The sequence below is a fragment of the Eleutherodactylus coqui genome, chromosome 6 (genome assembly GCF_035609145.1).
Source record: "Eleutherodactylus coqui strain aEleCoq1 chromosome 6, aEleCoq1.hap1, whole genome shotgun sequence".
Taxonomy (NCBI): domain Eukaryota; kingdom Metazoa; phylum Chordata; class Amphibia; order Anura; family Eleutherodactylidae; genus Eleutherodactylus; species Eleutherodactylus coqui.
The window spans coordinates 143,658,451-143,672,875 of record NC_089842.1 but is presented as its reverse complement, the minus strand read 5'-3'; the positions used below and the strand labels follow the sequence as shown (position 1 = coordinate 143,672,875).

General features: G+C 42.3%; 1 protein-coding gene across 2 annotated transcripts in view; it reads right to left on the bottom strand.

Annotated features, from left to right (window-relative positions):
* Window positions 1-14,425, bottom strand: part of TTYH1 (tweety family member 1) — a 162,414-nt gene that overhangs the window by 19,294 nt on the left and 128,695 nt on the right. For both annotated transcript variants that reach the window (XM_066607789.1, XM_066607790.1), the window contains exons 6-7: window positions 7,792-7,864; window positions 2,369-2,444 (exon numbers count right to left, since the gene is read on the bottom strand). In XM_066607789.1, coding sequence (XP_066463886.1) covers window positions 2,369-2,444; window positions 7,792-7,864 — 149 coding nt within the window. The remainder of the gene's footprint in view (window positions 1-2,368; window positions 2,445-7,791; window positions 7,865-14,425) is intronic.

The following is a 14,425-nucleotide window of genomic DNA, read 5'->3' as shown; positions in this document are numbered from 1 at the left end:
AGTTTTTACTTGTTATAGACAACGTAATGCCCACGGACAGATTATCACTGCGGAATTCGCAGTCCGACACCCGGCGCGAATTCCGCAGCAATGTCCTTCCATAGACATGCTGTGTTAAATGATTCGCCCATGCCCACGAGTGGAAATCAACTGTGATTTTCCGCTCGTGGGGGAGAATCGAAGCATGTTCTATTCTATGCAAAAAATTGCGTGGACGGCTTCCATTGCAGGCAATGGAAGCCATCTGTTCCGCGATACTTACAGTGTGAGCACAGTGAAAGTACCGCGAGAATCCGCGTCACCGCCCAGTGCCAGCGGGTCATACGCTGCACTGCACAAGTGCACCAGCTCACCGGGCAAGACACTCGTGGCGGATACGGAGAGGTGAGTATAGGGTCTCTGGGGGGCGCCAGGTCCGATTCCGCTGCAAGAGTTCGCAGGTGGAATCTGACCCAGCCACGAGCATGAGCCCTTAGGGTTATACTTTGATGTTTATGTTGTGCTGAAGCCATCATAGAACTATGGGGTTTTGTCATTAAAACCAAATCTTGTCCCCTAGCTGTGCCCTGCCTAAAATAACAAAGGGTATATATATCTCTCATGGGACTCAGCTGACAGCTGGTATCAGTAGGTAGATGGGCTAGATGGAAGGATGTGACCTCTGCAGCCAATCGGAGGATGCAGTATCACTGTCAGCACTCCTGGCATAAGCGCTCACACCCTGGCCCCGTGATATCAGGAGTTTGTGGACATGACACTGTGGCCTCTGATTGGCCACAGTGGTCACATGCTTCTGCTCAGCCGGTCTACGGGGAAGTGAGTGCTGACTATCAGCTGCGTCCCAGGGCCCCAGAAGAGGCGAGTATACTCTCGTATGTTATTTTAGGCAGCGTCATGTCCCCAAACTCCTGACGTCATCACGGGGGCCAGGGTATGAACGCTGATGCTTGGCGTGCCAACAGTGACACTGTGTCCTCTGATTTGCTGCAGTGGTCACATGCTACTGCCCGGCCCATCTACCTGTAAGTCACTGCTGATGCCAGCACTGGGTGTGAGTTGCATCCCAGGACCCCAGGAGAGGCGAGTATATCCTTGTTGTTATTTTAGGCAGGGACCAGCTGGGAGATGGGGTTTTGTTTAAATGACAAAACCCCTTTAACTGTGATCCATCACTAGCTAATTATCATTTTGCTAGTTGGATCATCCCAGTCTGATTTTTAGCAAAAATAATCAAATAGTGTCTGTCTGCTATAAGCAGAAAGGCTTGGCTTAGTGTTGAATCTGACCTTGTTGGGGATTTGAACCTGGGACCCCTCAGATGCAAGGCAGCACTGCTAACCACTAGACTGCTCCTGCTGTTTAAGGGACATTTTGGAGACCAAATTAGAGAACCTAATTTTTAACTCCTATTGATTTTTGAATGAAAATCAGAAATCAGGAGTCCCGATTCACAATTTTTTTTTAATCTGGTCAGTCACTCCCCGCTCAATTATTTGAATAATGGCTCAACACTATCTATCACTATTAAAGAGCATATTCCCTTTACTTATTACCCTTGTTCTTCCATCCACTCATTTATCCCATTTGCCATAGTTTGGGAAATCCTACAAAAATGTATTAAAAAATGTTCTTTATATAAACCATTTTCTGCTATTTCTACTGCATTGAATTCTCCAAGCTCCCAAGTTGCTCAGCACTACTCCGGATGGAAATTTGTATTTTGGCTACTCACAATAAAACAAATAATATCCCATTGATGTATTGTGTCCTTCCTGGACTGATCTCTGGCTTATACCCCATTTACACTGACAGATGATCACTCAAACGTCACTCAAACGACAGTTTGAGTGATCATCTTTGCATACTCTATAGTAGACAACCAAATGCAGAGTATCACAATTCAGACACATTGAAAGAACGATGCATCATTATAATACACTCATCTCTATACATTGAATAATAGGGCTGAGTATTCCGGATCTAGTTCAACATCAAAGTTATGAGGACACAAATGAATAAATAGACACTGGGAATATGATATTCAGATGCACATTTAACAATTGCTTTCTAAGGCCTGTTTCACATCTGCGTTGGAGGTTCCATTGCAGATCCATCTCAAAATATCAGAAGCAATGCTTTTCCTTCTGTGCAAAAGCCAGCCAGCTGAGTGGAAACTCAACGGACCCCATTATAGTCAATGGGTCCGTCTGGTGCTATACAGTTCCGTCCACAGGCAGACCAGTTCAGCCATGGGGATTCCACTTTCCTTCTCGCCGACTGGAGCAGGAAAATAGAACCCCAAGTGCAGGTGTGAAACCACCCTAACTTTACATTGGTATAGTCATGAAGGTTTATATCTTTGTCTTACCTGGACTGATGTTTGTGATCACTTGGGTTTGATTTAACACATATGCATCTGGATCTGTGCAAAAGTCACTTAATCCCTGCATAGAAACAAAAAGAAAACCGGTTATTAAATCTTATTTTTAATTCAGCTTAATGGGTGTGTAGACTTTGCATCCAATGTTTTATTCCTCCAATGCATCTACACTAAACCAAGGGCGTTCGTGCCATAGAGGCAGACCATGCGGCTACTATGGGGCCCAGTGATGTTTGGTTTTACCACCTTTTTTTTACTGGCTGGCTCAAACCAGTGCAAGACTCCTTCTGCCAGAGGAGCTGAACTGCTCGAAAGCAAGTGGGTTGGGGAATGTCTTAAAGGGTCATGGAAAAGGAGTGGGAGAACATATACCAGACTGTTTTGAGTGCCAAAATCCAGTGCCTTAATAAGCGGCCCATCTTAATCTTTGCTATGGGGCACCCTCACTTCTATGTATGCCACTGCACTAAAGCAAAAAAAAGTAGACATTTTGTAAGCATTTCTATTTAAAAAATATCCCACCACTTCACATGTACACTTTTTATGCAAAACTTTGTGTGTCCCTAGTTACAGACTACAAACAAAACCTGTGTAATGTGATCCTGTAGTCAGGTATTACTCCAGTCTCTTTTTGTAGACCTATCACTGTACACTTTCTTCTCAAAAACCCTGCCAGCCAGAAATCCACTGAACACTAATGAGGGGACAAAACCCTGAAATAACCTGTCTGTACATGGTTATCTGTTCCTTCTGGTGAAGATTCATGTTACAAGGCCTGTTGAAAAGTCAGCATTAACTTATAAGGAAGCTACCTTTCAATAGGTGACACATAATAATAAATAAATCTTTATATAGCACCAACATATTCCACAGTGTTTTACAAGTCAGGGGGAGCATACAGAAAATAAGACATACGTAGCATTAAACCAATAAACAATTTCAACAATAGGAGTGATGACAGTGTTCACAAGAGCTTATACACTTACATCTCCCAAAGCATTGCATGGTCGATAAATCTCCTCATTCTTATGTGGCGCTCTGCACAAGGAGAAACAGTACTCACATCGAAGGCCTCACACACACCCAGTTAGAAACCTAATGTACACTGATAAAGGCCAAGATCTTCCAAACAGTCTGTCTATACATGGTGATCATTTCCTTCTGGAGAAGACTCCTGCTTGGCTTATATCCTTAGTCCTTTTATAATGCGTGTTAGTATGTCAGCATTAACTTATAGGAAAGTTACCTTTAACAGGTGATGCTGTAGATGCACTATACCATCTCCTATTTGCTTTTCTATAACACACATTCTGAAAGTTGCATCGAGGCATGGTTTGCACTATCCAATCTTTCTTTAGAACAGTTTGGTCAGTAACCAGGCTTTGTGTATCTTTATGTAATGGGTAAAGCACCTGTGAAACCTACACCTCTAATCTCATCTTCTTAATGGAAACATCTTTTTCCAATTAGCTTTTAGAGAAAGAATTTTACTTACTTTTTCTCCCTGCACTGTGGGTGTTTACTTGTTACTGGTGCATCTCGTCTCCACCGGAACTATGGATGGAGACCTTGGTATGTCCCAGGGAAGAGCTATGGAACACCCACAGCTGCCAATTGGGTAAATTTACGCTGGCAGAAGACAGTGGCTCACATTCGGCAGGGGGACGGGGAAACTGACAGAGTCTCTGACAGACAGCTGCAACAGTGGATGGCAGGAGAAAGTGCTGTGGAGATGGGAGCCCACTAGGGAGAGTAACAACAGCAGCTGTCAGTCCCCTGCAGAGCTGGCCACAGGACGGGCTGCTGTAAGCTGCTCCTCCGGCTGAACAGCAGCTGTCAGAGCTGGCCACCAGCAGCGCCATGGACGGTGAGAGCGGGGTTGGTGGTGGCAGTGGTGTACAGGAGGGAGCCCAGTGCAGAAAGTGACAGCGGGGCCGGATGCTGCGGCCACGGGAGGGGGGGGACAGGAGCTGGGAGCTGAGAGGGCAGTCCGGCAGGGAGCTGTATGAACACTGCGGTAGAGGGTCAGGAGCAGAGATGCCAGTGTGCAGCAGCAGGGGGGACGGGAGCTGGGAATTGACAGGGCAGTCCGGCAGAAAAGTTGTGTGAGCGCGGCACCAGGGGGGGGGGGGGACCGAAGCGGAGATGCCATCTGGTCGGGAGAGGTGTGAACTAGCCAGGTGGATGGGTGGTACACGTGGGGAGGTGTGTGTGCGGCAGCCAATCCATACCTGTGCCCATCACCTAGGCGTCCCCTCTAACTCAGGGCTGCATACCCATGTCTCCACCCGTAGTTCCAGTGGAGAAAAGATGCACCAGTACCTGTTTACTCAATGTGCTCAATAAAAGATATGAAGTGTACTATTGTTTATGTGTTACTACTTCAGTTAAATTGTGTTTGTCTATAATTGTAACTTAGATAACATGCAGACCACGTTTTTCAGTAATCAATGCAGGAATCTGGAAAATTCCAAAGGGTTCACTGCATTATTATTTCAACTCGGGTAAGAAAAAAAAAAGACATCACACCACAATGAATGGGAATTGACAAGGCCATTCTTGAATCTATGACTATGTGGTCTCCGCATGCTGGAGAACATCCCGCTGTTATCCCAATTGACTAAGCAGACGAACGCTTTCACAGTTCAGTATGCATTGACTGAAAGCACCTTCATTTTACTATTCCCATAGTAGTAATGAGCTTGAACTTGAGACCCGTAGAGAGTTAAACATGGCTTGGGGAGGCAGAGGAGGTGTCTGTGAATTGGGCAGCGTGATTCTGGTTCAGCAGAACTGCATTAATACCTAGTTTTGGAGGCTAATTAAAGCTGACAGATGTGACAGAGGGTGAGGGGTGGGGAAACCACTGACCCAGCACATAAAATAGACCAATTAAATTATCTCGCTTCACGGGACTTGATGGGCATACGGGCAGGACAGAGAATAGCGTTGAGGCGGGAGGACCCTCCAGCAGAGAGCAAATGAAAGACATAGCACAGTTGCTGACAATTGATTCATACAAAAACTGAGGATTACACTTATATCCCCAGTTTAAAGAACACTCCAGGAGGTTGTCTTCAAGAGACAAGTTGCCTGGACTCTTGAAGCTCTGATTGTCAATGACGTATTCAGTCAAAGATTTATTACAAATCTGCTAATGTTCCAAAAGTGAGCATCTCCATACAAATGTGGAAGGAAAATGCTCCATTGTCAAAGGCAGAGGCGTAACTTAAAGCTCTTGGGCTCTACTGTAAAATTATAACAAGGCCTTACAGGCTTCTTATGTGGCAGAAGGACATTTGGGCTTCTTCAGGCACCAAGGATGGGGGGGGGGGGGGACTTATCTCTGGATTGAGTATTCAGTAAGAGTGTCATGCGCAGGAATCAGCTCACCTATTTGCATGTGCAATATTCAGAGAAAAGAATTGATTTTAACGGGTCCATTTCCTCCTTCTTTTTGCGCGCATTTCGTGTACACGAAAAAACGCAGCATGCTGTACTTTTGTGTACATTTGCTTACTAATGGTCCTCGTAAAAGTCTATGGGGGTGCGCAAACTCTGCACGCGATGCACAACGGGATGTGCAATATGCGGCACAATTCCATGAGAAAAAGAACACGAGGAACTCATTAGGCTAAATAGACATTGAAATCAGGGCATGGTAGTGCCCATGCGCCAAAAAACATGTCCTGTGAGCACAAAAATTACAGTAAAATATGCTGATATGCACCCAAAAAAATTTGTTTGTTCCCCAGAAATGCAGCGCTGAGGCATGCAATAAAACGCATACACCCATGTGAAGGAGTCCTTAGATTTCTTTTACACGGAGCGATAAATCATTCACACGAGTAAACGATGACAGAGTTTGCCTGTTCACTCATGCAGCCTGTTCGCATGTGGTTGAGTCATTCATCCACCATTGCAGTCTTGCTCTGCATCGTACTAGTCTTTATGAGTATTGGCATCAGGTCAATGGAACACCTGTCACTGGATATCTGGCTTGTAGCCCAATGTAGTACAAGCACCCACTGATGGTTTTTGTAGACACTGTTTGACGCCATAGGCTTGGTATGTGGTGTCCAATTGTCTCTATGCACCTCTTTCTGTCATTCACAACGTTGAACAGTGCTCACATTTCAACTTTCACACTTCGTGATCTAATAGAATTAAAAACTAAGGTCTCTCAGTTCAAGGATTCTGTCCCTCTCAGTTTGCAACAAGTGGGGATAACTGGCCCATCGAAGAACAGGAGGCATAGTGCAATCATACCATAAACCATACAATAACCCCACTGGACATATATTATAGTTGAACTCCATTTGTAAAACATCTTTTCAATTATCTTCTGGCAATATTTTTAATGCTCCACTTCAGTCTTCCCTCCTTCCCAGAAGAGTACTGTAGGGCATCACAAGAATGCTGCCCTTCAAGTAGGTAAACCTTTGGGAACATGGTGCAGTAATATCACTTATTCTAGATGTGACCATTCCAGTAGAAACACAAATGTTTTGTCACATAGAAGGCTACTTCATCAGTAATGAGTCCCCCCTAGAGTATGGTCACACTGGCATGGATGGATATCTACTGGGTATCCTAGTAGTTGGTGGTATATTCAGAATTCAAAGTTTTGGTTACATTAATCATTTAACATCTAGTAAAATTCAGTGTATTTTCCTGGTAGTGGAAGGTAACAGGTTAACTGGTCACAATCCTTTGAGGGGCAACCTCACTGGCTTTGCAAGGAAAATAGATATAAATGAGAAATATGACGTGACATCCTTAAATAAAGAAAGATAGTCGATAGCGGTAAATTTGCTTCCATTATATTGTGTTCAAGGGTGCCATCAACATCAAGGTTCCAAAGCAGCTAGCGCATTTTAATTTTGCAGATCAAAATGGTACAATGGCTTTATAATATGTGGTGCCCAATAATTTTGTAATCCCTGAAGTGTTTGAGAATATATATATAAAAAAAATAAAAATAAATATATATATATATATATAAGGGGGGTCTATTCCTGGTTTGTCTAGAAAGCTTTCACAGTGTCTGATATTTCACAGCACTAAAACTACTGATATCATCAATGTCTGATTCATTTTCTATGAGTGTAAGCAGAAGTGGAGCAGGAATTGATCCATACTGCATATTTCCTTAGAAGAGGACCTCAGATCTAGAGCCATAATCTGGGTCTTTAACTAAAAACATGAGCAGATAGAACTTGACTTGTGAGCAGAGAGCCCCTTTCCTCCATAAAACTATAGAAAAATGAAATTTTTGTCTTTCAATTCTTTCTGCAAAAATTTGGATAAACTGTACTATACTTTTTAACCCCATAATATAACACATTGTGTATTGTATGAACTCACAAAACAATCTCAAACATTGCTTCTTCAAATGTATAAAAACCTACCACGGCTGTGGCCATCTCTAGTCCCATCGATCCCCAGCTGAGTAAGAGTACAAAGAAGCTGATCACTGTCATTCTGTAGGAAGAGATGAGAACAGAAGAAAATGTCCAGAAATCAACATTTTGGAAATTCATGAGCAAATAAGAAATCTTTAAATTCAGTAAAAAAAAAAAAGAATGTAAGCTTCCAGAATACCACCAAGACCTTGGTAGCGCGAACACCATGATGGACTATCTTTTGAATAAGCCACCAACAGTAGATTGGTGGGGGTCCACTGCCTGGAACACCTACTAATCAGTTGATCACCTAACTTGTGTGCTCATGCAGAGCTGATCTCTATAGGAAGCAGATCGCTCCATTCCCAGTATAGTGGCCAGGCTTGGTATTACAAGCTGTTCACTCCAATGGGAATTTTGCCTGTAATATAAGCTGAAGCACTGTAGGGGGAACGGAGCTGCCTCCAGAAATCATCTCAATGCACAAGCACATTTGCCTGAACAGCTAATTAGCAGGAATCTTGGGGTCTCAGACCCACTTGATTAACTATTAATGGCCTTTCCTTAGGCTAAGCCCTTAATAGTTTACAACTGGACAACTGGACAAACCCTCTAAGCGATTACGGATGAATCTGAAGAGAAAGTCAGTTTTCAGCTTACTCTGCATAGTGATATATAGAAGCTCCAGAAACCAAACCGTGAAAAATATTTAATTAAACCCTATTGAAAACATTTTTTCAGCACAAAATAGATGCATGTAAGTAAGATAAATGTCCATATAGGTATCCATAGCCTATAAGGGAAATGATAACATCCAGAACATTTTGTATCCACCGCTACAGAATAGCCATTGGTGGCCAAGGGAATAATTTTTTATTGCAAATTCTGAGGTTCAGGAATGCCCCAGCAGGCACCAGGTAGGTTCACATGGGACACAAAATAGTTTGTGGATCTTGTGGTAAATGCAGATTTACATTACATGTGGATTTTGCTGTATATTAATTGCAGATTTCACCTCTGTACAGTAAAAGGGGTAAAATGAACACTAAAAATTGGATACGTCAGGGCTGCCATCAATTGAGAGGAATGCCACAACACTTCTTCTCAACCGCAATCAGCCATCAATTTTGAAAAAAAGGGGGATAATAAGATGTTTATTAGGTCTATACCATATAATTAATTGGGAGCGAAGACAAAACACTAATTGCATTTACACTTATTCATTGCATTTACCCATATAGGAAACCATGCCGTGAATGATGAGTGGCATCTCACATGTGAGTTTTGGCCCCATATACACATGGACCTCTGACAGTAATACGCCCATTACTGCCCTGACAGCAGCGATGGGATACCTTACACCACACCTTCCATGAACTAGTGAAATTCCTGGTAGGCTAACATGGTATATGACTAGAACACTTTTCCTCATTGTCTCCTGACTTCAACATTTGGTAAGCTACCTAAATTAGTTGGTTATGCAGCTCATCAACTCGGTAATCTGATAGTTCTTAGCAAGCATGTATTTGATGTAAGAGTCTGATTGGCTCAGAAGGGAAGACTCAGCAGAAGAAGGTATTTAAATCGCTGTAGAGAACTGTAAATCTTTTTTTTTAAATTAGAATTGACTTGTGTAATTTAAACTTAAAAATGATATTTGAGATCTATTATTGCTTGTGGGGACATTGGCAATATCAGTAGTATTAATGGCAGTCTCCAGGGAACTATAGAACTCAAGAATGTCCATACTTTGCAAATTAAATGCGGTCACAATCATTAGCATTTTATATTCATTCATCTAAACCTGGTTCAAAAATATAAAGTGGGAAGATTAGATAGATAAAAAAAAGGAGGTGGAACAATACCTCTGCAGCACCACCTATTGGAAGGCAGCATTCCTGCAAGTCAATGTTAGACTTTATACAAGCCTTATAGCAATGACTGGGAACTGAAAGCTAATCCAGAATCCAATACCCAGTCATTGTTACAAGGCTTGTATAAAGAGTCTAACATTGACTTGAAGGAATGCTGCCTTCCAATAGGTGGTGCTGCAGATGTATTGTTTGATCTCCATTATTTGCATATTACCCATAGGAGCATGAATGGACTTATAAGTCTCTTCACTCATGTGCTCTCCCTAAGGAGAAAATATAGCGTTCCAGACAGACAGGACAGACAGGATAGATAGAGTATCGTGCAAATAAAAGGCGATTTATCACTTTTCTTTAGGATATGCCATCAAGGTTTGACTGGTGGAAGCCCAACTACTGTGGCAGTGATTCACAGTAAACTTTGTGCCTCTTCATCAACTGAGTCTGCATTGTTGGTCATTGGCTATAATAGACTAATTATGCAGCTTCCAAAAAATCCTAGCCAGAGGGGCAGAATGCTTTACGGAGTCACCGCCCTTCCCTTGTAAGAATTACGTAGGTGGTTCACATCAGTCAAAATCCCACCAATTGAATATCAATGGTACAGGGCCCCTTGGTTTAGACAATTACATTTTTTATAGATTAGATGATAAATGGCTGGTATTCATGCAGATTGTTGGTCCAAGAATCTGTCCGATTGCCAGCACGGGCCAGTAAGGATTTGTTTCCACATTATAGTGATCTGGTTTCTGCCATTTAAAGAGTGGGTTTTACTTTTCTCTGGAACAAGTGGGGTTTGTAGAACTTGTTATGTCTTTTCTCAATACAGACATCCCTATACCGGAAACCAACTGATCAGCCCACATACCTCAGATAAGACAGGTTCCACTCTAAACACATCAAAAAGTCAATCGTTTACAGCCAGCCCATCAGATGCAACAGAATCTGCTCCATCCCAACAGACAGAGAGGAACATTTATACCATCTTAAAAGGACATTTTTAAATCAGGACTACCATTCCACCTCAATTGATGACCAAATCAACAGAGCCACTAGGATACCCAGAAATCAACCTCTACAATACACAGAAAAGGAAGAAAATGATTGCGTACCTCCTAGTAATGACCTACAATTCATAACTATAGATACTAAGGAAAACCACAAAGAAACTCCACCATACCCTACACAGGAATGACCATCTGAAAACCTTATTCCTGGAACCTCCGCTTCTGTGTTACAGGCAACCTCTAAATTTGAGGAACTGTATAATCAGGAGTGAATTGCCCTCTGAACACACAAAGGAACTTATCTCTGTAATGTAAGGAGCTGCAAGACCTGCTCACATGTACTGACTGCGGACAGGATACAAATCCTCAACACACAACAGGACTATAAGATCCCAGGGACGTTCACATGTTCCTCGTCCAATGTTATGTACCTGATACTGTGCAGTAAACATCCCGTTGGGGGCTTTATCTTGGAGAAACAGGACACAAACTAAAAGCGATGATAGGTCTCATCGCCACACAATTAAACAGTAAAAAACAGAATTACCTGTGGCAGAGTACTTTTCTAGTCACAGACGACATAGAAGATATTATACTGAAAGACAATTTCAAATCACAAAAGCCATAGAAGAATTTGGGAGTACAAACTTATAACAATTTTGACAATTTCAACAAAAGGTTAAATTGTTCAAGAGGGTTCATGCATGAGTGGGAAGTATGAGAAATCTATAGCACAGATAACACTCTGGCCTGGTGACCCTTTAACACTAATTCAAGGACCATAAAACCTTCACATCTTTATCAGTGACTATTTAAAGATGTTTATATTTCTGTTATAGTATTCTTTAAAATGCAAATTAATCACATCCATGTCTGTGCCTTGTCATAAGTATGTGTGTATAAATATGCATGCCTCTTCAGATCTATTTGATTTAAGCAGAACCATGTGTTGATTCGAAAGCTCGCATTAACATCATGTATTTTTGATAGAATAGAGGAAGATCCCAGTTTGCCAGACAATAGACATTTACATTTATGGTACTCACAACGATCTTTCACAAAAATTAATAGCATAGGCAAACATGGAATAAATGTGCAGCTATACTTAAATATTTAGTTATTTTGAGATGAGTGTTTCTATTTATTACCCTGGCCCGCTGTTATACCATATATTTGTATGCACTCTTATGGCTCATTCACACAACTGTGATTTCAGCACATATTATGCACACGATGCACGGTCATGTGACCCACAGTGAATGGAGTCAATGAAAGTACATGGACTTTATTAATCTATTTACATTAGTGTGTAAACAGTGCATGTAGATATGTGCGTGAAAAAGATCGCAGTAAGTGGCCCTAGTCACACGGGCGCATCGGCGCCCGTGTTACTGCAGGAAGGAGACGGACCTACCTGAAGACGGCCGTCTCTCTACAGCGCCGGAGGAAAGAACATGTGACCGGCTTCATTGCCGGTCATGTGTTCTTTCAGCAGCGCTGAAAAGAGACGGCCGTCTTCAGGTACGGCCGTCTTCTGTCAGTCACATGGGCGCATCGGCGCCGGTGTACGGATGCCGATTTGCCCGTGTGACTTAGCCCTCAGAGAGCAGGGAATTTTTTTAAAAAAAGACAAAAAAGTCACACTGCGCATGTGTAAGATATGCTGCCTTGCACAGTGCACTTACTGCCATATGCAGCAATAGCCGGCTCTCTGCCAGGACACACAGACCAGTGACTCATGCAGTGTTTTACACATACGGTCGTGTGAATGAGCTCTTAAATGTACAGTTTGTTCATTTCCTTCAAATATTTTTTTAGTGCAAAAAAAAAATCTTTCCTTTTACATGCCAGTATTCCCAAACGGTATCATTACGTTTAATTTTATTTTAGTGGCCTAAACTTTACCACTTTTGTTTAAAAAAATTCAGCCTGTAAAAGGTTAAATAAAAAAAGAATACAATTTATGTTTTCCATAACGTTCTGTAGTCTGTCAAAGAGGTAACGATAGTAACATCTAAACTAAATGTGGACATCCTCAGAACACAATATTCCTTTCTCAGATGGTACTTTGTGTGAACGGAGGTAGTTTTGCAAATAAGACAATGGAATGAATATACAAAAAGATAATAGATTGCAGGGAACACAGAGAACATCCTTGGTGGAAGGTCAGTCTGTCAGTGACAAACGTATTAGCTTCTATCCCTAACAAAATGGAAAAATTGTCAGCTTCCATTGCTTTTTGATTTCCCCTTTCACAGGAAACTGTCTGTTTTTTAGTGGTTGTCTAAATATGCCTGAATCATCCTGGGACAGTAGAGGGGTGAGCATTCAGAGACTGTCCCCCTGCCGTTTGGTCCACAGACTATGTAATGCAGCATGGTAAGGGCAAGAAAGTCAGTACAGTGTACTACTGGCATATTGATAGGCTTGCTACACTCTCCCTCCCTGAAAGTGGATTGCAAACAGCAGGACAGCACCTGAAATCAGAACTTATAGACATGAAAGAAGGGGCAAATGGCATAAAATGAGAGGATACAGAGAACCTGGAATATTACACAATGTGGAAATCTGAAGCTTGCTGGAAAGCAACGGCAATGCAAGTCAGCAAAAAAAGTTACTGAAGTTTAGTTTAATCAAACGAAGAAGAGAAGAGCAGCACTCCAAGGAGTAAAAAATCACAGTGGTATCTTTATTGTGCCCATAAACACGAACAACGTTTCAACCCTACTTCCAAGGGTCTTTGTCTTCTTCGTTTGGTTGATACATTCCTGATCCAGGATCCAGGATCGTGTTGAGCGAGCACCATCTGTGTGATGTTATCCTCCCTTACAAGACAAGGTGAAGTGTGTGCTGTGACCAGTTGATTATTTGTGATTCAAGTTTAGTTTAATGATTTAGATGGACTTTCGAATAATGGCAATAAATGAAACATTACAGAAATTTTGAAAATGTTGCCCAGTCCCAGGACATTGACTTGTAGGAACGCTACCTTCTAATAGGCAATTCTGCTGAGGCAATGTAACATCTTTCATTTGCATACCGATGTTACAAGAATGATGCAGCATTCTCCTCAGGAGAGGGAAATAGATTGCCAGAGCCATTGTGGGTTTACGCTCTTGCTGTGTGCATCAACCCCTCAAGAGCAGCTGGTGTGAAGGAGAAGGTCGCACGGACACTGTGACCAAGTACGGGTCTGAGACAGCAGGGGAGCTGAACGATATTGAGACTGTGACCACAGAGGGTTTGAGACACTAGGGATGAAGTTAGTTAAGGATCAACATCAGGGCTGGGTAAAGTGGAAGTGAGTCATGTTCTTAAGCTGCCACCCTGAAGACTACTTCTCCGTGCGCCTGCAACAAGTAACGGCCTCTCGGTCAGGAGAAGATTGGTAATTGAAATTGAATGGTGTTGCTGCAACTGCCTAGAGACCTATGGACTGTTACCAGTGTGAACGATTTATGTTATAAGTTCAAATAAAGTTTACTAGGTACTTTTAATCCTATCTTCCCATTGTGTTTCCCGCCTTCTTCCTGACTATGCCTTGAAGCTGCCCTGCTCTCATGAAGCTTCATTACAAGTAAACAATCCAAGACAAAAGAAACTTCACTGATCCACTATAAATTAATGGAAAAAAACCCCCATCATAATTAGAGATGAGCGAGCATAATCGCTAAGGACAATTACTCGAGCGAGCATTGTCCTCAGCGAGTACCTGCCCGCTCAGAAGAAAAGGTTCGGGTGCCGGCGCGGGTGAGCGGTGAG